Source organism: Phocoena phocoena, chromosome 7, assembly GCF_963924675.1.
Source record: "Phocoena phocoena chromosome 7, mPhoPho1.1, whole genome shotgun sequence".
In the NCBI taxonomy this organism is placed as follows: Eukaryota; Metazoa; Chordata; class Mammalia; order Artiodactyla; family Phocoenidae; genus Phocoena; species Phocoena phocoena.
Genome location: NC_089225.1, coordinates 102,292,770 through 102,320,740, shown reverse-complemented (window position 1 = coordinate 102,320,740; position 27,971 = coordinate 102,292,770). Strand labels below are relative to the sequence as shown.

The 27,971-nt window shown below is 38.6% G+C and overlaps 1 protein-coding gene across 1 annotated transcript in view; it reads right to left on the bottom strand.

The window, feature by feature from the left end:
• Window positions 1-26,886, bottom strand: part of NYAP2 (neuronal tyrosine-phosphorylated phosphoinositide-3-kinase adaptor 2) — a 245,958-nt gene extending 219,072 nt beyond the window's left edge. Inside the window, exon 1 of the mRNA XM_065881126.1 lies at window positions 26,666-26,886. Within this exon, the coding sequence (XP_065737198.1) occupies window positions 26,666-26,886 (221 nt within the window). The remainder of the gene's footprint in view (window positions 1-26,665) is intronic.
• Window positions 26,887-27,971: the final 1,085 nt, after the last annotated feature.

The following is a 27,971-nucleotide window of genomic DNA, read 5'->3' as shown; positions in this document are numbered from 1 at the left end:
GAAAAAATATGTATAAGAGGCTAGTAAAGAAGTTACAAACCATGGGTCAGGATGCAGGAAGAGCAGTATCATGAAATACGATAATCGTCTCCTATCCCAGGACACTGCAGGCTCGTCTCAGAGAGCATTCTCAGCTGGTTGTACAATAGCTCCTGAGACAAACAGAGCTCCCACAAAGAAGGATGGATTCAGCATTGATGTCTGGCACAGATAGGCAAGTCTGATCATATCTGAAGGGTCTCAAGTTCTCAAGTTGCTTTTCAATCATACTAATATCAGTTTTCCCTCTATATAGATGTGTATATATATGTATGTGTGTGTACTGATTTATTTAAAGAAACACACTAGATGTGTTAAATTATAACATAGAGGCTTGTACAATCTACAGCAATGGCACCATCCATATATTTATCTATTATGAAATAACATGGTGCATAGTCTTCAGAAGAGAAAGTTCACAAAGAAAATGCATTATCAGGAAATACCAGCTGGTCTAATAGAGCACCTCCAAGTTCGTGATGTACATTCCAGTGCCTATTATTAATGCAGGGATGGAATGGACAATCAATCAGTATTGGTTGAATGCATGAACATTTTCAAAATAAAGGAACTGCTTCCCCTATTATGGAAACCTAAAACATGTTTTTTAAGTATTTCCTTTTAACACATCATCACACTTCCTAAATCAAAGAACAGCTCCCTCTTGCCTTAAAATACTCAAAGTTCTGCTAGAATTCTAAGAAAGAAATAGGTTTATTCCCCTAATTTATGTGTGGAAAACTTGTCCTACCACGGCTGTTGGCTGATAGAAATCCCTAAGCAGCTTTCAAGCCCGCTAGGAAGCTGCTGTAGCAGAGGGCAGAGTGGCAGCTGCCCCGAGGCCACTTACAATGTTCATGCTCCCAATCCCACCCCTTGCAGCGTCCTCACTGGGTACTCAATTGTCTTATGTACCATCCTGTACATCACAGAAGAAAGCCTTTGCTATGTTCTTCTCCATAACTCCTCTGAAGGTAACACAAAGAAAGAGCACTTCTATTCAATATTCACATAAACCCTCCCTATGACTGAACAGGAGAAACTCATAGGCAGTCCAATGACAGTCATCTTTTTATTAAGCTATATTGGCTCATGGTTTAATAGTTAGAGAGGTACCTGTTTTTCCCATTCTATTCACACACTCAGTTCTACATCCCATATATACTGATCTTTGCAAAATACAGCTTAATGAAACAGCTGACGTTTTCAGGTTCATACGGCTTGACTGTGACATTTTTTTAAGTAATTTATATTCAGGATCATTTGAAAAAAATATTTGAAAAGCATTAAATCACTTAGTTTTAGGACTTTACCTCCTGGCTTTTAGGGGACAAACTAAAATGTGTGTACATAACATATTTACTATAGTATCTACTGTAAAGTTTTAAAATATTTAAAAATTTGCTCTTTGAAAATATTTGGCTATACATTTCTTGTTTAATTTAGGACTGACTATAATTTTTCAGTAATTGTCCCTATTCTAGGGTTTTGGCAAAGGGAGAAAATACAACGTTAACATTATTTTCAAAAGAAATGGCTTTTTATGAATACTGAATTAAACAATTACACGTTTGCAGTGTATATCTTTAAAATATTGTTTATTATTATCTTACATTTAATTCTATTTTGTGTGAACATCAGACTTCGCTCACTGATGGGCGCTTTTGGTCAACCCTTCCTATGCTCTGTTCCTCAACCTTTCTGCTATTTTCACAGTAGATGCAGCATGGCCCTGCTTGTCTTATAAGTGGGCCTCTTAATGCATAAATCCATTTGCAAATGAGTTCCCGGAACATGCTAATGATATTTTGTTCTGGATCATTTCCAAAATGGTTGTAAGCAAACAAGCTCCTTTGAGAGAGAGAGACAGAGACAGAGACAGAGAGAGAAATAGAAAGAGAGAGGTGGGGGGAGAGGAAAGAGAGTGGGTAGGCAATTACTCAATGGCTGTTAATTAAAAACATTTGCACATAAACGTGATTTCTTGTGAAATAACATTCAAGCCTGATTGACTAGCATTGGAAATTGAAAATGGACTCCCTTGAAGTTCAAAAGCCTTACCACAAATCACGAGATTCATTAATTACCCTACATAGGATCTTGGGAGTTGCCTATTCATAAAATCTGCTACGTTTATATTCTTGAAGCTAAACTAGAGGAGGAGAGTCCCAGTAAGGAATTAAAGTATAGAATTTTATTAATAAAACTAACCCATAAACTGAAAATCTGAGAGAATGCCAAGAGTATACCGTTTGTGGATGTGGTTTGATTCCTCTATAGCAGTAGAATACGGAGAGCATGTAACTGTGGTGTGTTTAATCCAAGTGGGTTAAAATACTAGTCTGGGATTTAAAATACTAGTCTGGGATGGAGCCACTGTATTTTTTCAAGAGATAGAACTGATATGCATTGCTTGGTTTGAAAATTTTATTTTGTTTTGTTTGCTTTGTTTTCCTATTTGTGCCTGTAGTTATCTTTGGTTTTGGTTTTAATAAAATGAATAAATCACTTTTTACTTAATAAATAACTTTGATTCTGTTAAAATAATGGCTAAACAAATAATATCCCCACAGAAATTGCAGAAGAGAATCTAAATCATTTGTGCAAATTTCAATCATTTATGCTATGGACATTTCTGATTCTTTGTCAGTCTTTGGAAATGTTGCATGTTATTCGTATTCTAAGACACTGATAGGGAAATTAATAAGGCCCTGAACATTGCAAAACATTTTTTTTTTCCCCAGTCATGGAGATGTCACTAGAAAGGATTATTTTGAGACAATCTGAGATGGTAAATAAACCTTCAACTATTGCATTCCGTAACTACAATAAGTGAAAGTAACTGAGAGAGGGAGGGAGGAAGGGAGGGAAAAAAAGAGAGAAAGAAGATGAGTGAGCAGATCTAAAGAAAGCAGAGAATTGCAGGAGTCAGAATAACCCGGAGTTTATCAGTTTACGCTGACACATTTCCTTGGCAAAGGCTGCTGACTGTAGGCAAAGTCACGTGGCCGGGAGTCTGGTGTGTGTCTGCTTAAGAGCCCATGAAGCTCTTTGCTTCCAGACTAGCATGTGCACCATGTAATGCCGGGGTTGCCATGGTAAGTACACAGTGTGCAACTGAGTTGTTGTGTTTTTTTGTTTTTTTTTTCCTGATATGCTGCTTTAGCATAGATGCACCAGAATTCAAATTGATCCTATAAAGAATTCACTGGAAGAGGAAGCTTTAAGGGGCTTTGGTTAAACATTCAGCACTTATGCTAGATTCAGTAAGCAAAAGTGCCACATCATTTATTATTTTTTTCTCAAATATAAAGAGTTTATCTTAAAATGGTCAATGGTTTACCAGCATACAATTTAAAAATATATTAACCAGTTTCATTGTTTCCTCTTTTGCTATGTTGAGGCTTATATTATAGAGGAGTTCTTAGCTACCTGAATAGTTTTTATGTCACAAGAAAATGATTCTTGTTGTTTCTGTTCTTCAAAATATCACAGACATTGTAAGAAATTCCAGATGTACTGAACTTTGTGCAAATCTGAAGACATCATTATGAATTTGATGTAAAAGCTGCTCTGAAAACTAGATCATGGGTTTGGAGCCTTCCCGGCTCTTTCTGAGAGCTCAGAAGGTCCTCTCTGCTCTCTGCAGTGTCACTATGTAAAAGGCAAGCGAAGCACTCGGTTCATGAATTTGGAATCCTGAAGTTGCCCAAGTGACCTGTCAGATTGGCTCAAGTAGAAGCAACTGATGGGTGGGCCATTCCCACCCCTAAATCCCACTGCCAAAATAATGCATTATTTCTCACTATATTTATTCTCTTCTTATTCAGAATTGTTTTTACAAGTCAGATATACCTGAGCTCTAGCCCAGCCCTGCCCGTCACTATGTGATCTTGGCAAATTTCTTAAAGTCTCAAAGACTCGGTTTCTCTACCTGTGAAATGGAGCAAATGATAGAATCTACCTCATGGGAATATCATTTGGGTTAAATAGACACAGCATGTAGAAAATGTATAGGATCTGGTATGAAATAAGCATTAAGTCAATGTCAGTTGCTATTGTGATCTCTTTATGATTGTTTACATCTTTCTTTCTTACACTATGTACATTCTTGAACACTAGCTATCCTAGAATTTCAAAACTTCCCCCAAAGTGCTCTTGAAGCTTTATTTTGCATCTGGATCAGTAATCCAACTAAAGAGCTCGACAGCAAATATAGTTCTAAAGCCCAGTTTCTTGATGCTTTCAAATCACATGTTTGGGGAAGGCAGAATACCTGTGAAAATTCTTTCAGAAGAATTGGCCTTGATGGTGCCACTTAGATCAGCAAAAACCAATGCATAGACCAGCAGGGTTTGGAAAACGAATGGCCCACAGGTCAAACCTGGTCCTCCTCCTGTTTTTCTAAATGAAGTTTTATTGGAAGGCTGTCATGATCATTGGTTTAAGTTTTGTTGAAGGTGCTTTCACGTTTCAAAAGCAAAGTTGAGTAGTTGCCACAGAGTCTTTATGGTCCTCAAAGCCTAAAGTAACGACCATCTGAAAATGTTTGCTGGCCCATGGACTAAAGGATACCTGAGTAGGAAAGTAAAGGTAGAAGGGAGGAGGTTCCTAAAAAGCAGAGCTGCAAAATGATGTTTGGAACACCAATCTGTCATTTTTCCCAACTCCATCTTAATACCAATATTGAGAAGGAACTCAATCTAACAGTGAAGAGAGAGGAATAGTCAAGTATATGACTGGGACAAAAGCGAAGAATTTAAACTATAAATGATTTTAAACTTCTCTTCTTCACTTCCCAAGGAGGAAGAATGCTGCATTGCAAGGCTAATCCAGGGACCTGCTCTCTTGAGCAGAGTTCAGGCACTACACAATGAATGAAGGGGGAAAAACGAACCTCTCTTGCTTCCCCATAAGACCCCAATAGCCAGTTATCTTGATCTACACAATCAAGTGCCTAGTCAGAGAGGAGGGTAGTGGAGAGAGGAAAGCTAGGTTGTCTGGTATGGGGACTATTAGGAGTGTACAGATGGAAAGGAGAGTCACTGTGTTAGGTTTTCTGAAGGAAATGGCCCTTTGGCTATTCTTTGAGAGATTCCAGCAAAGATCTGTACCACTTTACAATTATTCCAAGTTATTAAACTTTCATTTGTTTGAATGGGACTCTGTGCCAGGGTCTGGCCATTATTTGGCTGTTTTAGTTTTACATATGGAAATAATTACAGAAGGTGCATCAAATGTAGAATTATAGAGTACTATGGAAGCAAGTAAGAAAGACTAAACAAGAGTGCCTGAAAACCAGTGAAGTTTTCAGAAATACTGCTTGAGCTGAGTCTTGAAGGAATCACAGGGACCTGTCTCAGACCAGGTCATGAATGGTTCGAAGTACAAGAGGCTGAACTTCGGGGGGAAGCACACATCCCTCCATGGCTGGAGAGCAGTGGTCGCTCTGGCAATACTGATATTCCATTCAATCTTCACTACCATCCAACAAGGAGGGCATTATGCCTGTGATTTTCATCAGTGAGGAAACTGAGCTAATTTGAGGATAAATAAATCTGACTACAATTACACATTTTTGTTTGTTTGTTTTTTGTTTTTTTTGCAGTACGCGGGCCTCTCACTGTTGTGGCCTCTCCCGTTGCAGAGCACAGGCTCCGGACGCGCAGGCTCAGCGGCCATGGCTCACGGGCCTAGCCGCTCCGTGACATGTGGAATCTCCCCAGATCGGAGCACGAACCCGTGTCCTCTGCATCGGCAGGTGGACTCTCAACCACTGCGCCACCAGGGAAGCCCTACAGTTTTATAGACTGCCATTATTTGCATTCTCACTAAGTATTTTTTTTAATTTATTTATTTTATTTATTTATTTTTGGCTGTGTTTGGTCTTCATTGCTGCCATAGGCTTTCTCTAATTGCGGCGAGCAGGGGCTACTCTTCACTGTGGTGCTCAGGCTTCTCACTGTGGTGGCTTCTCTTGTTGCAGAGCACGGGCTCTAGAGCACAGGCTCAGTAATTGTGGCGCACGGGCCCAGTTGCTCCGCAGGATGTGGGATCGGACCAGGGTTCGAACCTGTGTCCCCTGCATTGGCAGGCGTATTCTCAACCACTGCGCCACCAGGGAAGCCCCTCACTAAGTATTGTATAAAAAGATGACCCATTTGTTGACAGTTTCTCAGGTGTTAATTACTGAATGGTGATTATCTGGGTAACATTGAAAATTTAGCCAATCTAGATATTCCTTAATATTCATCTACCTATTTGGAGTTTCATGGAGAGGATCGTAGGATGTGAAGCATTTTATTTGTTCAGAGATCCTTAGTACGTTTTTAAACTTTCCATTTCTCTTATTCAAAGATTCCATATTTTATTGCCCAACTGTCTTCTGTTTTCTATTATGCAACAAAAAAATTAAAGGAGATAATTTAGGTCAATTATACCAGGAAACAGTTTGGCTTCTCTTTCTAAATTCAGCAACAATTTGCTATATGTTCAGGGAGCCCACTTTCCCTCTGGCTGACATTACATATTGATCTAAGTCTGAGAAAAATTGTATCGATAAAATAGGGCGTTTGTTACCAGCCCATTGCCACTCCTTTTAATTCACAACCTCTTTGTCTCTTTTATAACCCCTTAAAAGAATACTGCTCTCTAACCTATTATTAGGAATGGATGTAATAAATCATTCACAGGAAGGCAAAATTGACTAATGCTAATATGACTATACTACTATGTTGTGTCTTCACTTGCCTTATAAAGAGTAAACCAATGCAAGCCAAAAGAATAATTTTATGCTTTTGAGATACATAGTATTGGTTATATTTAAAAAGAGATTTTCACAGGGTGAGAGTTACATTAGCATACCCTCAAATTATGCCACATCACTAACTTCCTATTAACCCATGAATAAGGTCTCACAGTATCAATAAAACATTCAATAAATCATTCAAATATACTTATTGAACATCTACTGTTCCAGGTGTTGAAGATACAGTGACATGAAGCAAAGGTCCTGCCTTCATGCTGTGAATATTTCGGTGGATAAGTTAACGTTCAATTGGTGCTACGAGTTCTGTTTTAAGCCCTCTGCATGCCTGATGTCATTGGTTTCTTATAACATCATGAGCTGTAGACACTATTATTATCATCACTGCTTTATCATGGAAAAACCTGCAGCCCAGAGAGCTTGAACACTTTGTCCATGATTACACAGCCAGAAGGAGTTAGGAACAAAATTTGGCCTGGAAAGAAGTCTGATGCTGTAGATCACACTTTTATCTGCTATACTATACTATGGGCTCAGATGAGAATACTAAATAAGTAGAAAAAGAAAAGAAAAGAAAAAAAGAGATAGGTATAACATGAAATTAACTTTCCAGAGGACATAATAGTTTTCTTTTGATTTCAATTATTAAGAATTTATCCCTGACAAGCTACTTCCTTATTTTTCCTTCATATGGACGTTTCCCACTGTAACGGATTTAAACTTAAGTTTAAATTTTAATATTCTCTCTCTCTCTCTCTCTCTCTCTCTCTCTCTCTCACACACACACACACACACACACACACACACACACACTAATAATTCTACTTTCTCCTAATCCAGCCATCAAACTGAAAATTAGACATTTATGTAACATGTATATTGAATTAGTCCAATTTCATTATTAAAAAGTATTTGCCTACTTCATTAAAGTACCTGCTAAAATCTATTACAATTCTAATAAAGTTGTATAAAATCTAAAAATAAAACAAATCTAAAACCCCAAACATTTATCTCTGCTTGGATTATTCTCTACACAACAGGTAGTTTCCATCCTACCATACGACAAAAGATGTGACTCCTTAAATGTATTAGATAAACCTCTTTTTAAAGGCCTATTTTCAAACAGAAACTTGACAATAGAAAGCTTTCTTTAATTTTCCCCTCCACATTGTTTCCCATTCCAAGTGTGTGTCAAGAATTTAATTGCAGCATGAAATTAACCAGTTATAAAACACTGTACTTGTGCCCTTGCCTTCTAAAGCAGAATGCACTAAATAATTTGCCTAATGGCCTCTAACATGAGACCTCAATTTAATAACCAAAGTGCCCTTACTTGTTGGATAAATTCCTGGTGAGAAATGCTCTGTGTGTAATCCATCAAGACATCAATGGCTCAAACGCACACGAGCGCGCACACACACACATACACACACACACACACACACACACACAGAGAGAACTAAAATAAAAATAGAAATTCTCATATGCCAAGTTGACTAGTTTGAAATAAACCATATAGATGACTGTACCTTTTGTGTGAATCCATGAGCTCCCTTGTCCTGTAGCTGTGTCACAGCTGTGTCTGATTGACTCATAGTGGGAGAAGACATGGCCACTCCAAAGACACTCATTTGCCAGGCACCTGACATGTTTCTGTCTCTTTTTTATTAAAAGTTCTCTCCCTTAAAATATTAATTTCAATTGTTGAGGTTGCCAAAAGTTTGGTTTCTAGAAAAGCAATGTTACTGTAGTGATTAAGTGCCAGTTTAAGCATACAACTTTTAGTATGATGGAAACAGCTTCAAATTATTTTTGGCTTACTTTGTAAAACTGCAAGGATCCTTTTAATGACTACTCTTGACAAGCATTTTGCAAACTTACTTATAAATTCAGAGACTGGAGAAGATGGGAACACAGTCTAGCATTTTAGTGACTTGGCTAAGATTTCTCTGACCTCTATTCTCTCATTTCACTTTCACCTTATTTTTTATCTAATTTATTTCCATTTGCTGCTTTGGTTTAGGAGGACTAAGTCCTGCCCACATTTAAATATCTGCAGTAGGGGCTTTCCTGGTGGCACAGTGGTTAAGAATCTGCCTGCCAATGCAGGGGACACGGGTTCAAGCCCTGGTCCAGGAAGACCCCACAGGCTGTGGAGCAACTAAGCCTGTGCACCACAACTACTGAGCTTGCGCTCTAGAGCCCGCGAGTCACAACTACTGAGCCCACATGCCACAACTACTGAAGCCCACGTGTCTAGAGCCCGTGTTCCACAGCGAGAAGCCACCGCAATGAGAAGCCCACACACCACAACGAAGAGTAACCCTTGCTCACCACAACTAGAGGAAGCCCACATGCAGCAACGAAGACTCAATGCAGCCAAAAATAAATAATAATTAATTAATTAATTTAAAATAAATAAATATCTACAATATAAGTATCATAAGAGCATTGGCAGCCAATGCAATTACTTATATTTACCTCTCTAAACTACAGAAGTCAAGCTTAAGGGCTTTAGAATTCCCTCAAATTATACTTTCCTCTCTTTTGCCTCATTTTATATTCATTCCATGGTCCCAATACAATAATAGTAGAGCAAAACTTTGGGATTCTAAGTCTCAAAAGCCATTGTTCAAAAATTCCTATGCTAATTTATAAACCATGTACAACAGAGGACTCTTCCTACAGTTTATATGTGTGGGCTGTATTATTTATGTGGCTATTTGCCTTGCTCATAGATGATAATTAGGGCTTAAATAAGACAAACTGAGGTTGGAGATCATATATAGAAAGTATGCAAGTGGGATTTTTGATGAATGTGACGTCTTTATACCTGAGAAGAAAAATAATTTGATGAAATTTTAATTCATTTTCCCACTATCATTTTGAATACAAAGTAACATTTTCTTCACTCATTTTTAAAAATCTATCTGAATGAATTTAAAAGGATTGAGGGAAACGTCTTTTTTTCTCCAAAGTTCAGACATGAATATAAACAAAAATTAAATAAAATGTTGACTTTCAGGTCCAATCTTAAACACATGACGTTGCATTTCATCAAGTATCTTAGGGATTATATGGTCCACCTGAGGAGTAAAATTTGTCCAAATCTTCACTTTAGAAAGTTTTCTAAAAAGATAATTTATTTCCATCATTGATGATATCTCATGATCCATGTAGTAAAAGGATGAGACTAACTAAACTGTAGTGTCGAGAGATCCATCACGGGAAAACAGGCACAAGACAAGAAAGATAAAAGGGAATGAGAAACAGAGTAGTTACTTCCATGAATATTTTAATTACAGCATCTAGTTTGGTTTCTACCCATGAACAATTCTACTTAATGATGGATACCATAACTAATATCCTTCCCCATAGCTAGCTGTCAGAGCAGTCATTATTATAAGCAGTTATAAGCATTTATTAACTAAACTGACTACTCAAGGAGTTGAAAGTAGTGAGTGTTTCCATTACATGCTATTTCTTGTCTGCCAGGATATGCTGTGTCCTTATGAGGACCTAACAAGAGCTGCTAGTTGACACGTGGAGATAGTCTTATTGCATCAGGTTGATTATGCTGAGCCTGTTCATTAAAATGAGTTTTATCTGTGTGACTGAGTAACATAACATGCATGCATTATTAAAGCTCATCTTTAAAAAATAAACACGTGTCCAGGAGATCAGGCCACAAGAAGGGGGATACGTCCATTCTTCCACGTGTTCATTGAGGCCATTTCATTTTGTTCCCAGGTTATCATTCCTACAATAGTTCATACATGCCATCAAGCCTGAACTGAGCTTCTCATTCAACTCCAGGGTGACAGAGGTCATCTGTTTTCATATTAACTAAATCACAGTCTGTCTCAAACCAAGATTGCCAGTTGTGTTAAATTAAAGATAGAGGTTTTTGCTGAAGGCAACTTACACAGGGTGTGTTGACACCTTTAAGGTGACTTCATTTTAGAATTCTAAGTCACATTGAAATGGAAAGGCTTGGTCAGATAGGGTCACTGCATTAATGACAAATCCGCAAGCGGCATTCTTCTTAAACCCAATACGGGCCTAATCTTTCATTCTTCCACTTTAATGCAATCATGGAACAGTACAGGCTTAGAGTCCCCACCTCATTTCAAAATACTCTCTTAAATGCATGATATCTCCTTAGAGACTTTTAATCTTATAAGGGGTGATAGAAGACTTTCCCTTCCCCTATAGGTGAAAAGGGGTGCTTTTGTTTTCCAGTCATATGTGAAACTGACAGACTTCTTTAGAAAAATCACATGGTGTCAATTCAAAACAGAGTCTCACAGGGTGCATTATATTGTGTCTTGAAAAAGTATCTGTTTAATAGACACATAATATAAAATAGATAATCAACAAGGACCTACTGTATAGCACAGGGAACTCTACCCAATATTCTATAATAACCTATATGGGAAAAGAATCTGAAAAAGAATAGATATGTGTATCTGTATACCTAAATCACTTTGTTGTACATCTGAAACTATACAACATTGTAAATCAGCTATATTCCAATATAAAATAAGATTTTTTTTAAAAGCATCTGCTTATAATAATGACTGCTCTGACAGCTAGCTATGGGGAAGGATATTAGTTATGGTATCCATCATTAAGTAGAATTGTTCATGGGTAGAAACCAAGCTAGATGCTGTAATTAAAATATTCATGGAAGTAACTAGTTACTGTTTCTCATTCCCTTTTATCTTTCTTGTCTCGTGCCTGTTTTCCCGTGATGGATCTCTCTACACTACAGTAATGCTCTCATCTGGCTTTGCAAGATCTGTATTGACTACACACTTTTCCGGTTGCATTTTTAGCTGACACTTTTGGCAATGATGTTCAGTTGGATTACTCCCTGCCAGCTTATTTTTGTTAGATTGGTTCACATTCTATTGCTTAGGTCTCCAGTTATCTATCCTTCTGGCTGCTGCTGGCGGTGTTCATTCAGACAGACATCATTCTTCTCTTTCACCTGTTAGTCCAGTCTAACCCTGTGAAAAAACTCATCATGAGTCAGGGGAAATTCAGCATGGCATGTATTATTGGTATTGTGATTTGAGTGACAGGCAACCAACACTTGGGGAATAATTTATCTACCTGAATTGGGCTAGACATCACTAATGCACACGGCAGATTGATTGTACGGCTCTAGTGGACGTACTCTTTATTAATGAGATTCAGTATGATTTGCTAAAAAGCCTTTTACTGGGCAGTCATTTTCTGTCCCCCTCCCCCATCGCTCTTTATTCCATTTAATCTGTTGAACCATGTACCATGTTTTGAAAACGTGTTTCTCTCATCTATTTTATTTGAAATACCTACGCTTTTTAAAATAACTGTGCACAAACTGAAGCACACACACACACACACACACACACACACCCCAGATTGGAATTGAAGTGTATTATGAAACACAGGGACCAAGGAAAGGAATTAAAATCCTATAAAGATATTAAGAAGAAATAGAAGTAAAATTATATGGAAAAGAAGACATAATCTGAGAATAAAATTTGGCATTTGAAAAAACTGATTTCTAGAAATGAATGTGTCTATAACAGGAGCTGTAAAGCACATGAGATTTCTTTCTAAATAAGATATGTTATTTGTATTGATCTGCTGAGAGTTGGGAGTGGCTGAGGTTTGGGGCTTTCAAAAAGAGCTCAGTAAAAATCCAGAGAAAAGTCATAAACTACCCACCTCTTAACCTTTTGCTTCATCATCCAGAGGTCACAAGGCAGAAGGGAATAATTTACATCAATTATAATGAGTTTTTTCTGAAACACTTTAAAAGTAAAATAAGGGTAAATTATTTCAGATTCTAGTCTCACTCTGATTCAACATTCCCTACAATATAATTTCATACTTGGTATGGGAGGAGGATAAAAAAAGAAGTCACCCCCCCTTCTCTTGAGAGAAGAGTCTATATGTACTCTCATTGCTATAGATATTTCTCCATTGACTTTATAAAATATTTCTCCATTACTGTTTGTTTTTTCTGTAAATCACAAAATGCCATCTCTCCCCAAAACAAAATAGAATTCCAGCTGCTGAAAGAACAACGTTTCCTTAAAAATGATCTACAGAATCACTTGCTCGACAAGTGATTTCTAGTCCTGTTTTGTCACTTATCTCCAAAACAAATACTATTTCAATTGTGTATTATAATAGGCACTGGAATATTTCAAAAAAAATTTTAAGTTATATGTGACAATCTGAATAGAAGCATCCTAGGAGGTTAAGAATCCCTCTAGGAAAATTCTTAAAGAGTTGAGTATCTCCATGCAATTCTGGTTCCCTTTGAAAAAGAGCTGGATAGGTCAGTGTTATAATTACTGCATCAAGTGGTTTAAAAGGAAGATCTCTTTCCTGGTGTGAAGGGCAGGTAGATGTTTTCGTGTGGTTAGCCTCCCCATGGAAGCCTCAAAATAATATGAAGCTGAAATCTTTTAGTAGCATTTACACTGCCATGTTGAAAATATGTTGCTCTCCAGAAAAGAAATCAAATCAGAGTATTTAAAAACTCATTTTAGACTGTAGCTCCTGTAGATATAAAGTAGTTATGTTATCTTCATGAGTCATTATTTCTTTCTCTGTTTAGCTTTAGCCTAAATGTTACCGCAGTTTCTTCACAGAAAGTATGTATTTCCATGAAAAGAGTAAAAAATTTAGTAGCTCATTGCCAAGAGGGGAAACTTTCAGGGTAGTTCCCTGTAAATATCTGGAAATTCATTAGTGAATTACATTTAAAATATCACATGCTATGCTAGCTTATTTACTATTCCTTTGGGAAATAGATCATCAGTGCACTGAATGAGTTTGATACAATTTGGTATGACAAATGTTTCAAAACCTACTATGCGCAAGAAGCAATTTCTCTGCTCTTGGAAACCAGTTTAATAATTAAGACTAAAACTACCAATTAGTGCATCCTTTTGAGTCTATTCATGTGCCAAAATTCTTTCAGTCATATAATTTTATTTTAGGAGAAAGAACAAAAATATGTGTACATGAAGAAGATGAAACAAAATGATAAAGTAAGAAATTCACACTTGGGGTCTGGGTGTATGCGTCATTTGCAATCACTTGAAGCAAACAATCCAATTTCTTTCCTTGTGGTGCTTTCTACCTAAATGGAGGTAGATTTTTTTGGACATGGTGCCATATGTCATTATTAATGTAGCTACATTACGTGATGAAGATGAAGGTAATAATGATGACAGTAAAAGCAATGATAGTAGTGATAATAATAATACCAACGATAATGGCAGCTACCATGATATGGTGGCTACTCCACTGGTTGTTCTACGTGTGTCGTATCTTTATTTCTCTTAACAATACAACAAAAAGAATATTATTATTTCTAATTAACAAATGAGTAAACTTCACTTTAAGAATTAAGGACCCCTTTATGGGTCTCACTAAAGTTAAGAAGTGAAATAAACCAATGCCACCTTCTGTGCAGGGACTGGGATTTTCCCACTACTCAGTTATCCCCTCCTATACCCACACACACACTGTTACTCTAAATTCCATCTTACAATAGGGTGATAATCCACAGGTTTAGTAAAATACCCCAGGACAGGAAAACTGTCCAATGTGCATAAATTGACAAACTAATTATCTACGTCTCCATCACTGCCAAAAAGGCCATAAATGAACATGACCAACGCTAATAATTGAATCTACCCATTGTTAGAGCATTTTTCCTTTCTAAAAATGTCAAGTACTCTGCATGCCTACATCTGCCTTTCATCTTGCTTCTTAGATTATAGGACTAGGATGGTTATCTCTGCCCCAGCTGGAAAGCATCTGAGAGCACAGATCACATAGTTCTTAGAATCAAGATCACTTAACTCCACTAACTCCGCACAAAGGCAGAGACCTCCAGGCAATTGTTCATGTGCTCTGGTTAAGCTACATGCTTGCCCTTTGCTGAATAAACGTTAAAAATCATCTTTCCTCAAACTTAAATATGTGTGTGTACAACTTTGAATTTTGTATGTCTGTCCTGCATGCCAGGAGGGCAATTTAGCTCCAACCCTGTGATCTAGCAGTTATATTTCTAACGTACTAGCCTATGAAAATACTTCCAAATGTGCAAAAGATAGTTTGAAAAGAATGTTTATTATAGCATTATCTGGAATAGTAAAAAAAAAAAAAAAAGTTAACAACCTAAAAGTTCTATCGTGTGGAAAGGATCGAATAAATTATACTGTACACCCTAAAAAAAAAGTATTTCTATACAATTCTTCAATCTCATATCCACAAAGTATCAAAAATGAAACACAAAATTCTTACAGATACCGACAAATCATTAAAAGCCTAACAGACATCTCAATCTGCCCCAAACCTTTCTCACCAAAACCCCTTTTTCTGCTGTCTTCACCATCCCAGCTAATGGGAATGTCATCTTTTATCTCGCTCTCACACCCCACATCCAATCTGTCACCAAATCCCATCAACTCTACCTTCAAAATGTACCTCCAATTCCACCACTTCTCCCCCTGTCCAGCGCGGCTGCTCTGGTCCATATGCCACCATCTGTCCTTCTTGTGATGGTTTTTACAGGCTCCCAACTGATGCTCCTGCTTCTGCCCCACAGAGCAGCCAGAATGATCCTCCTTTGTATTAGAGGAGTCAGATTATGGCATTCTCATCTCGTCTCAAATGAGTGGAAGCCAAAATCTTGACCGTGACCTCGTGGCCCCGTTACTTCTGACCTGAACTTCTGACCCCGTGCTTGCTCCCCTCCAGCCACTCTGACCTCCTTATAGCTCCTCCCAACACGTCAGGAATGCTCCCCTCTAGGACCTCTTCTCTGCATGTTCCTTCTTCCTAGAAATCCACCCCAGAGATGCACACGGCTTCTCCCCTCACTTACTTCAGGCCCTTTCTCAAATGTGACATCCGTAGTGAGTCTCTTCCTGACCCACCCGTACACCTTTGCACTCTTTCTGAACCCCTGACCCCTACGCCCTGATTTCGTTTTCTTCATAGAACGTGTTGCATTTTAACTTGCTCTCTACTCTACTTGTTTATTGTCTGTCTTCCTCACCCCACTCACACCAGATTGTAAATCCCGTGAGGGCAAGCTTTTATTATTTATTTATTTATTTATTTTACTGTTTCGTTCACTGCTTTATCCCAAGCACCTAGAACTATCCCTGACCTATAATAGATGTTCAATAAATGCTTAATGAAAAACTTTACATAGAAACAAAATATCCATGCAACACATACAAACATCACCCTAACAGAAAATTAACAAGTCTTCTTGGTGAAGCTCTTCTTCACTGCTGAACCACTTCATTTCTTATTCAAACATCAGGATATGCTGAATGGTATACTTAGTCCCAAATCAAAGACTAAAATGCAATTTACTAATTAAAATAGTGGATTTTGAGGGCTGGTATTTTTATTTTGAAAACAGCTTCCTTGTACATCTTAATGAAAGTGCTTTTCTTTAAAAACTTTTTTTCTCCCTCTGCTTCCTGGCAGGCTAGTTATATTCATATTCTAGCATGGACATGAATATTCTGTCCTCTATTTCCAAATATGAATGTTATTGAGAATAACTCTAGAGGCATGTGTTTCACGCAGAGATTCATTTTGGGAGAGGGGCTTGATTTTCCGTCTATCAATTCATGATTCAAGCTAATTTCAAGGTGATCCATACATTTATAATGAAGATGTTTTCTTCAGGCTATGTCAAACTTGGACAGAAGCCTTCAAGCTATTCTATTAACATGCTCAGCCTCTGCTCTAGCCATATCATTTGTTACATTAGACATGTTCTCTAAGCTATATCGCATTTTTAGTAGCTAAAAAAAAAAATCCCCTGACTCATACCCTTGCTCTATAATAATTTATTTTCCTTATCTGGGTTTTTAAACCTTTTCCAAAGACCATGCTTACTTAAAGATTGAGAATATCCTCTGATAGGCTGAAGAGTATAAAGAAACAGCCCTAGACTAAAAACTATTGCCTCATTAATCTATAACCATCTCTAAATATTTAACACTACTTCTGAAAGAAAGAGTACCTTAAATTTTCCAATGGGTTTCTTTTCAGTGATTCAGGTCGCCACAGGTTTGGCTGTTTGGAAGGTTCACTCTTGCTGTGATTTCCTCAGCGTAAGAAGAGCTTAATTCTCAGGCTGACTGACAGTCTCACGTGGGATTGTGCTCTAAAAAGCCCCTCCTCTTGCCAACATCTGTCTATTTATTTCAGATACAGAATAGACACTGAACTTCTTAAAATGTAAAGTGAGTGCTAGGTCCCAGATGTAATTAAAGTTGAAACAACCAGAAGTACAAATAGCTCCCAGAAAGGTATGTGAGAAGAATAAAGGCTTACCTTAACACGAGCCATTAAAGGTCCCTCTTAACGTGACCTCCAATTGTCTTGGCAGGTGATGGAGTGAAAAACCTAAAATCACATCTATTACAAATACAGATGTAATGTGAATTGTAAACAGAGGAATGCTGATGTTTGTATAAATCCTCTTAAGACTGTGGCGACCCTTACTGAAAACAGGAGCCCAGCAGGACAGACACCATTTTGACTTATAAAGTGAACTGGCACAACAGCCAAAATGGACAAATGTGGTGTCCTTAGGCTAAGTGCGGAAAGTTAATATTAATGAGCATAAGTGGTATCATTAGATATATGCTCATTAATATTAAATTTCCCCTCCAGCGCTAAAAAAAATAGAACATTTTAAATAAATCAATTCATTTAGGATCAGCCTTGTCGATTTGGCTTCTGGCTCAATATAGAGCAGTGAGGGATGAACAAGGCAAATTATTGAATTCTCTCCTCTAATCGTATGGTCCTATGAATAAAAATCTCCCCATGCATTTGGTATTCTAGTGAAAATTATTCCAATGTCTGGATATCTTATTTAGCTTTGAAAAAAGAAATCTGGATGCACAATTTTAGCAACAACAAAAAAATAAGCAAAGCATCTCGTGGTCCTCTGAAATGATTAATAGAAAAGTGATTGGAATTAATCACAAACAGAAGAGGAAGCTGAAATTAGAGAGGGTTATTAAGATACTCTCTGCTGTTTAATCTCACCCCCTTATCAACACATTAACCTTGTTTCCTCTGCCTGAGCCCTGAGTCCTACAGCAAAATTAGGTCAGAAATTCACATCAGATCAGATCAGCTGATTCATTCCAGCAAGACCCTGACACGCTACAGATTTGGGTTTCATTCTAGATAGGAGTATGGCTGAGGGCTTTGGGGGTTTGTTCCCTATGCTTTAAGCATAGGAGATAGAGCTGGCTGTAGAGTATTTCTAAATATTCTAAGCTAGCTGTAGAGCATTTCTGAAAGCTTCTGAACCCTGTTTCATTTAATGGTCCTCACTTCACCTGAACAAAATGAACATCCATTTTCATACACAAATAGAGCATTTCATTTTTCTACATACCTGCAATTAAATCAAACCCAGTGAGATTACCTATTCATGACCAAAGTAGCTATTCACGTTGCACTGAATGGATATATCGCTCGCTAAAATGTACTTCAGTAAATGCTCCCTATTTCCATAAAGTCTGTCACAAATCATGAGTATGACTCCAGAAGCCATAACTATCTAAATAGGATTTATGTAACTGTTAACATTTCTCTAGTAAGAGCTCTCAATGTAATTATGTCTTTGGGTAATCATTTAAAATATTAACCAATTCTAAACTTCGGTATCAGAATCGTTTGCTTTTTTTAAGTAACAATGCTTTAGTAAAGGGAAAGCAATTTTTTTTTAATTTTTACTTTTTTTTTCTGTATCGTCTAAAGGATGAACTTTCCTGGTGCTTTGTTTCTCTTTGACTAACAGAGATACTGAAACCTTCAAATTTAAATAACTTCCAAGTATATATCCTAATATACAAATGCATGTATTTTTTTAAAGGAGCTGTAACTAATCTAATTCCATTTCTGACTGTCACTTTTAAACAGGAAATATAACCTCATATAGATCCCTTGAGGGCATCCACAGGGAATAGAGACATTCCTAATCAGCTTAAGTAGTCCTTTGTGTCAGAACCACTTTGCTAAAGTCCAGAGCTGTCTTGCGGACTTGCAATGTTTGGGAGAATTTCACTAATGTAGCATTTGTTTTATTAGAAAAAAAAATTCAACCCCTTTCTACAATAGAAAAAATACTCAGAAAGGCATGTACTGGGAGCACATTTTCTTGTTGCTTTTTATTTAAGGGATATGTCCTATATTGTTGTCAAAATACTGTGGCTAATAGTAAAATGAGACAATGCAGGGACTAGCTCCAGAATCCAGATAGAAAAATTCACATGAAGGGAAGGAAGCCTCAAACCTAAGCATGCATCGTTTGGTATACCAGATGATCTTTTATGCCCCTCTTCCTCAGTGAATATTCTTACTAGATGTCCTGAACAAGATGCTTCCTGTAAAGAGTGAATCCCCAAAGCAGACATATGTTCACAGGTACACACAGGTACTGCCTTACAGGTTGTTTGTAACCAGACTGTTCTCATTGGTCAGTTGCCTCCTTCTTAACGGCTAGTGCCTATGTGTGTCAATGTTCAACATACGTATCATCTCCGTCTTAAACATCCCTCTTCACCCACACACATGACAAACTAGGGTTTTGTAACCCATCTCAAGTGATCTCACTCGTTTGAAACTGTAGGTTTTGCATGTTTGTTTTCTAATAGGCTTTTTAATAAAAAATAAAATCTCCTTTAACAGTGCCTGCAGAAAACCATTAGAATTTAAAATAGCAGAAATGATGAGCTACTGAAATATTTTTTCATTCTCCATTAACTTTTCGCCTTTGAGTCTATCTCTCTCATTCTTTCTCACCAAATGTTATTTGGGGCTGTTAAGAAAAGTACTAACGAACAGTATCACTTTTTATTTATTTGAAATGTTTCACCCAATAAGACTTTTCAGTAAAATCCCATTTGAGAAATGGAAGTGAAGGTACAAGAAAGTTAGTAGTGACAAAGGACTCAAGTTAGTTTAAAAATAAGGAATTGGGCTCAGAAAGCTTAAGTGACTTAGAACACTGAGAATGTGATGAGGATATTCCTTTTCTAAGAGCTCAGTGTTTTAAGCTTCCCAGCTTCAACACAAAAGGCATTTTAGCACACATGTGATCTAGAAGGTCAATCATATGAAATCCTATTTCCATTTTTTAAGCAATCCCTGGCAGTCTGCACAGTTCTGAAATTGCAACTGGCATATTTCACAGAGAATTATCATCAATGCCTTTTCAAGGTCAAACATGCTCCATCTTTAGATTTTTCAGCATTTATATCCTATATATTAAATCATAGTATATATTAAAGAAGGCATTCGGCAGACATGATAAAGAATTTTAATTGATTAGACTGTGTTCATTAATGTCATGTTGAATTTCCTCTACAACTTGACATAAATTGCATGTTAAAAGTATTAAATTATGTGTGAAATTTAGATGTGGGTATTCTGCTTTGGTCGCCCTCTCTGGAACTCAGAATTCCTGTGTGACCAGAATCTTGCTAGGAAATATTCACAAATTTTAAAAATACACTTCCTATTAAGAACGTTGTTGAAGTAATTCTAAAACTGAACTGTGAGAATATTCTATATAATATTTAAGATTTATTATACTTTTAAATTGTCAGAATCCCAGAATACTGGTCACCATATGAACAAAATAAAAATTAAATTTGAACATTTCAACGGATACTGAGATGGAATAACTTGAGCTATCTGCAGCTATAGCCCCACCCCAAGTCGGGGAGGACTTTAGTCTCCTCCTGCTGCCCAATCATGACACTTTTGGCTCCTTTCATGTTTTCTCTCTCCAACTCTTCCCAAGACAACATCCAGAGGCTTCTGTGTATGTCCTCACACTGTGCATGGGCCCTACTTTTGTAAAAGAAAGTCATCTGGGCAACATGGATGGACCTAGAGATCATAATACTAAGTGAAGTAAATATCCTATGATATCACTTATATGTGGAATCTAAAAAAAAAGAATGCTACAAATGAACTTATTTGCAAAACAGAAACAGACTCACAGACTGAAAACAAACTTATAGTTGCTAAAGGGGAAAGGAGGGGAGGGATAAATTAGGAATTCGGGATTAAGAGATACACACTACTATGTATAAAATAGATAAACAACAAGGACCTACTGTAGAGCACAGAGAACTATATTCAGTATTTTTTAATAATGTATAAAGGAAAAGAATCTGAAAAATTATATATATATTCATTTTGCTGTACACCTGAAACATTGTAAATCAACTATACTTCAATAAAAAACAACCTCAACAAAAATAAACAAAAAAGAAAGTCATCTGAGAAGTCTCAAAATTTAGGAGATTTTACTAGTATTTTTTCTCTTCCAAAGATATTTGCACTTTAAATTAGGATTCCAGAAAACATTTGGGGGAAAGAGTGTAGGAAAGAGTGGGGAGGAGTTACCGGTAGCAAGATACATACTACATCTTTCAGTTCCTAGCGTGTGTGATACCTATGGCACAATAATAAAATGGTGTTTGAGGAGCCAGGTTTGGGACCGTCATACAGAATTAGTCATCCGTTCATTCATCGCTCAGTCACCTGTACATTGTGGCTGAACATTCCTATCTGAAATACATGAGATCCCATCCCTTCCCACCTACTCAAGGACATAATCACAGCAATTTTTCCTTCCCTCTCTTAAGTCGTTAACATTTCCCTTTCTACTGCAATCTTTCATATCAGCATTTCAGATAAGCTAGTTTTCGCTCTGCCTAAAGGGAAAAACCAGAAAAACAGAACACTATAGACCTCTCTTCCCCCTTCAACTACTCTCCATATTTGTGAATTTTGTTTAACCTCGAAAGTTCCTAAAATAGTTCTCTATTCCTCTCTTCCTTGTTTCAATTCCTCTTTTCGCATCCTCTTGTGAACATGACTCCACTGCGTTTTGTCCCCAGACCTCCACCAAAACTGTTCTTGTCAACAACACCAATGTAGTAAAAGGCATTATTCAATCCTCAGGATTCAATATATTTGATCTACCAGTAAAATCTCTCTCTCTTCTTTAATCACTTTTGTCATTTCACTCTGAGGCAACACCCACCTTGGTGATTCTTCTCTTATCCCACTAGCTGTTCTTACTGGATTCTTCTACTGTTCCTGTCATGTAAACAATTAGGTGTCCCAAGGAACAGTCCTATGTGCTTTTATCCTCTCTATCTAATTTTAGGTCCTAGGGATCCTTAACCAGGCTCGTGACTAAAAAATCTATGACTCTCATATTAAAACCTCCAGTTTTGATCTCCACCATGAGCCCTGGATCCAACTGCCTATCCAGAATTCTCCACTTGAATATCTAAAAGAGCTCCCAGCACTGGCTTATGAAAGCTGAACTCCCATTCCCCCACCATTTAAACTAAATTTACTCCCTGTTTTAGTCTTTACCATTTCATTAAGTGGATGCAGCATTCTTCTAGTTGTTTCAGGAAAAACGAAACATAACATAACAACAACAAAACCAGAACAGCAATGAGACAAACTTGAGAGCCATCTTCAATTCCTTTCTCTTATTCAACTTCTATGTCTCATCAATTAGAAAATTTTACTGGTGCCCCAAATTTTAGCATTTTATACCACATTTACTAGTACCACCCTGGTCTAAACTACCATCATCTCTCACTTGAATTACTACAAAAGCTTTCTCTCTGAATTCCCTGCATCCGACTATGCCCTGTCCATCTGTTCAACACATAAAAACCAGAGTAATCCTTGTTAAAAAGGGCAGTTTAGGGTATGCCATACCTCTGCTCAAGAAATCTTCAATGAATATTTTTTTTTTCTTTTAGAGTAAAACATGAACTTATAATGCTCTACATTACCTGGTGGCCCCACTACCAGTCGAACTTAGACCCCTTCCATCTTTGCTTGGTCACCACATGACACCTTCCCTTCTCGGAACACATCAAACTTGCTGTTTCTTCTGTCGAGAATTCTCTTCCCCAGACAGCCATGTGGCTCCTGTCTCTGGCAACAGGCTCGCAACGTCTAATGTCTCTGCTCAGCTGTTGTTGGATTTCAGAGGTCTTCCCTGGCCTCTATTCTGATTGCCCTCACCCTGCTTTATTTTATAGTGTAAAAATTTATTACCACCTATCATATATATTTATTTATACTTATTTCTTTCATGTTGCCTCTCTTTCACCCTTCTCTCAGAATATAATTCTTTTATAACCAGGAACTTTGTTCTGTTCATTGCTGTCTCATAAAGGTCTAGAACATTTCCTGGCACTTAGTAAGGTTTCAATAAATATTTCACCAATGAATGAATATACTTAACAGCAAGTTGTTTATTGAACAATAAGTTGGCTTCAGATCCTGTTCTAAGAACTGTATCTACAGAGTCATTCTGCTCATGAAACTTACATTGTAACTTGAACATCATCAACCATGTCACATATTGTGTGCATTACTTGCTCATTGTCTCTAATCACCTTGACCTCAGGTGAGAGATGCCCTATCTAGCTCACGGGTTCACCATCATTTCTTGCTTCCAGGATTAAAGCCTCTATGCCTGACCCCTTATTTCATAGGTGGGGTCAGAATTCAACTTGAACATCAGCTCACTTTACTATGACCTAGCAGTCTGCTGACCTCTAGTTGGTGTCCCCATGCCTGGGAAGTTGGTTTATTCTTCAACTCTACCCACATCTACTGACAAATTCTGAATAGCCTCATCATCTAAAATGCCACCGTCACTAGGTCACTGAGACATAAAGTACACACATTTATAACTCTCCTGTGGGTAACACCAACTACTGTGGCAACAAGAGCCTTACAAGCAATATTGCTATGGAACCTTAAGAGTAAACTGGCTTCAGGCATACCTACTCCCACGTCTCTGGCTTATGTCCTGCCATGGAAACAATGAAAGTGCACAGTAACTGAATATCTATCTCCTCAAATGCCAGATCCTAGAAGGCTCTTGTTTCTTCCTGCTACCAGTGGGTTCTTCATTTGCCTCCTAATCTGATTATAGAAAGATAAACTGCTAACTTAAAACTGACAAGTAGGGATTTCCCTGGTGGCACAGTGGTTAAGAATCTGCCTGCCAATGCGAGGGACATGGGTTCGAGCCCTGGTCCAGGAAGATCCCACATCCCACATGCCACGGAGCAACTAGGCCCGTGCACCATAACTACTGAGCCTGTGCTCTAGAGCCCGGAGCCACAACTACTGAGCCCGTGTGCCACAACTGCGGAGGCCCGCGCACCTGGGGCCCGTGCTCACCACAATGAGAAACCCACGCACCACAACAAAGAGTGGCCCCCGCTCTCTGCAACTAGGGAAAGCCAGCATGCAGCAACGAAGACTCAACACAGCCAATAAATAAATAAATTTATTAAAAAATAAAACTGACAAGTACCTTTTCTTCCCCCCTCTTTGAATCTTTACTTATTTGATACAAGAAAGAACACTCATACTCAGAAGAACTGTTTCAAACAAGACATCGACATTGATTAAACATACACCTCCCCCCCAACACACACACACAGGGTGGGTGACTTCTCTTGCCCTTACTCTGTTCTTAAGCAGGGCTAGACTACAGTTTTATATTGTGTTGACAGTGTGATGTGGAAGCAAAATTGTCCAGATCGTTTGGGACTTTTTCAATTCAATGTGTGATCTGAACTATCTTTATGTTTGTAATGTAATTCTAGAAAATATTGCTTTGTTAATGTAGCAGAACTAACACAAAGTCTCCTTAACTGAATTTCCTGGACCTCATTTACCATGCAATGACAGGGTTTTGCTGTGTCTCCACCTACCTAAATTCCAGCCCCTGTCCCCTGGACTTTTGACTCCTTGGAATTGTTGGTAATGCCCCTTTGAACACTTGACCACTTAAAATGAGTCATTTTTACTTTTTAATATCTACGGATCTTTAGACAGAAACTTTCTGAGGTTGTTGATGAAACACAGAAGCTAATAATACAGTGATAAGCACCCTGGGGTGCTCTGTACAATCTAATAGAACTATTCAGCAAATAATTTTGTCTCTATGCTTAGAGAAAAGAGTGAATTATGTTTAATGGCAAGATTGGGAAACTTTAGATTTTAGAGATGAAGTTATTTTAGAAATCACGTAGGATAACCTTTTTTGTTCTCAGTTTCTGAAACCTTAGACTCACAAAAGTAAATTAAAATGTTTACATACATATAGAAGTTCAGGGCTTCCCTGGTGGTGCAGTGGTTAAGGATCTGTCTGCCAGTGCAGAGGACACGTGTTCGACCCCTGGTCTGGGAAGATCCCAAATGCCTCGGAGCAACTAAGCCCACATGCCACAACTACTGAGCCTGTGCTCTAGAGCCAGTGCTCCGCAACGAGAGAAGCCACAGCAATGAGAAGCCCGTGGGCACCGCAACGAAGAGTAGCCCGCTTGCCCGAAGACCCAATGCAGTCAAAAATAAATAAATAAAATAAATAAATGTATAAAAAAATACATCTTGGTTAAAAAAAAAGAAGTTCATCAGAGGTAATTAGCAGAAAAAAAAAAAAGTTGTTCTAAGAAAGGGCACTTAGTGCATCCTAGAAAGGAACCTGTGATACCAACTAAAATTAGGTAGAAATAAAAAAATAACATATCTCAGAATAACATCTGCAATTATGAATATGTTTATCAAGCATGCCATTTTACAAATCTTTGTATACCTGGTAATAGAATAGATTTCCATTTGAATAGTCCAGAGAAAAAAGATGACACTCTTTCAACCAATCTTGTACAAAATTTCCAAATCTCTCGCCCTCTTTCTCTCTCTCTTCCTTCCCACCCTCTCGTACAGAGTTGTTTGCCATTAAATGATTGGAATAGTGAATCCTTACCTAGCTTCTTTATAAGAATCAATAGTTTACCTCAAAAGAATATGTTCTTTTCCTTCATATCATAATGTTCACAGAGAGTAAGCAAAAGGATTAATTCCAGATTAGATGAAAAATCCACCAACTGGCTATCAAAATAGCTTATTATTACCATTCAGTTATCCAGGCAACTGATGGATTCATTTCCTAAATTCTGTCTCTTTGCACTTAGTAAATGGACTCCATTGAAGAAACAGGACTCCATCAAACACATATCTCTACCTGTAACCCCGCAACACATACACTCAGAAAATATTGTAACATTTTTTGGAAAAATCAAAAGATATGTATCCTTACTTTGGTCTCAGCACGCTAGGGAACTTAGCCTCCATTTGGAGGCTGCAATCAGGGCTCATTTGCTTGTAGCAGGTAAGTTTTGCAGCATAAAAGTCATTTCATTTGAACAAACCTGGGGCACTCAGTACCAGACAAGAGATCTAATAGCCACAGAATTCTACACAGAGGGCACACACTGAGTATTCCACTTCAGAAACTCACATAATTATAATTACTGACAAGTCTTTTCATAATCTAGAAAGATGGTGAACTCTCTTATAAGGATGATACAAAGACCATTAAATATAGGGATTTTCATTAAATATTAAAGTGTGTGTTCCCTTAATCTTTTATCGAGAGATTGTTCAGTATGAACTTTTATTTAAAGGAAACTGAATTCTTTCCCCACCCCGTCTGCGTCTCCATACTCACGACACAAAAGTAAACAACTTTTGTTAACTAAGGCAAGTGTCCTGTCAGTAGGCTGCGTTGTGTTTTCATCACAGTTGAGAAGACACTTTCACTTTGTCTCCTCAAGTCTAACTTTGACAAAACCCTTCTTGACCAGGTGACAGCATCACAGCCTCTGCAGAACTCACAGATACCCTGAGGTGTGCAAAACTCAGAACACTTTCATTTATACGTACCGTTTTATTGCTTCTTCTTGTCTTCGGCGTTTTTCATTCTTTTCCTTCAAGTAGGCCAGGTTTGTTTCATTTCTCAAGCGATCATTTTCTCGCGCAATGTCCGATGCATTCTGAATAACCAATCCGTCGTAGGCCTTCATCCCCATATCCTCAATATACTGGAGAAACGTGTCCAGAGGGTCTTCCTCAGGATTAGAACTCATCATCCTGGAGGATTTCATGTGAAAAGGAACACTTCCTGTGGGATGAGAACACATTTTACCTTCATCAAAGATGTGGTTTTAAAAGCAAGGTGCTGCTTATTCTCTTAACATCTTGTCAGCCTCAAACTCCAATGATTATGGCGGGATCTACTTAGAGAAAATGTCTCATTAGAAATTACAGGCAGGAGGCTTCCGGGAAGATGGCGGAAGAGTAAGACGCGGAGATCACCATCCTCCCCACAGACACACCAGAATTACATCTACACGTGGAACAACTCCTACAGAACACCTACTGAACGCTGGCAGAAGACCTCAGACCTCCCAAAAGGCAAGAAACTCCCCACGTACCTGGGTACGGCAAAAGAAAAAACACAGACAAAAGAATAGGGACGGGACCTGCACCAGTGGGAAGACCTGCACCCAGTAGGAAGCCCCTTCTCGGGCGGAGACTGCGGGTGGCGGAGGGGGAAAGCTTCGGAGCCGCGGAGGAGAGCGCAGCAACAGGGGTGCGGAGAGCAAAGCGGAGAGATTCCCGCACAGAGGATCAGGGCCGACCGGCACTCACCAGGCCGAGAGGCTTGTCTGCTCACCCGCCGGGGCGGGCGGGGCTGGGAGTTGAGGCTCGGGCTTCGGTCGGAGCGCCGGGAGAGGACTGGGGTTGGCGACGTGGACACAGCCTGAAGGGGGCTAGTGCGCCATGGTTAGCTGGGAGGGAGTCCGGAGAAAAGTCTGGACCTGCCAAAGAGGCAAGAGACTTTTTCTTCCCTCTTTGTTTCCTGGTGCGCGAGGGGAGGGGATTAAGAGCGCTGCTTAAAGGAGCTCCAGAGACGGGCGCGAGCCGCGGCTAAAAGCGCGAACCCCAGAGACAGGCTAAGGCGCTAAGGCTGCTGCTGCCTCCACCAAGAAGCCTGTGTGCGAGCACAGGTTACCATCCCCACCTCCCTTCCAGGGAGCCTGTGCAGCCCGCCACTGCCAGGGTCCCGGGATTCAGGGACAACTACCCCGGGAGAACACACGGCGCGCCTCAGGCTGGTGCAACGTCACGCCGGCCTCTGCAGCCGCAGGCCCGCCCCGCACTCCGTGCCCCTCCCGCCCCCCCCGGC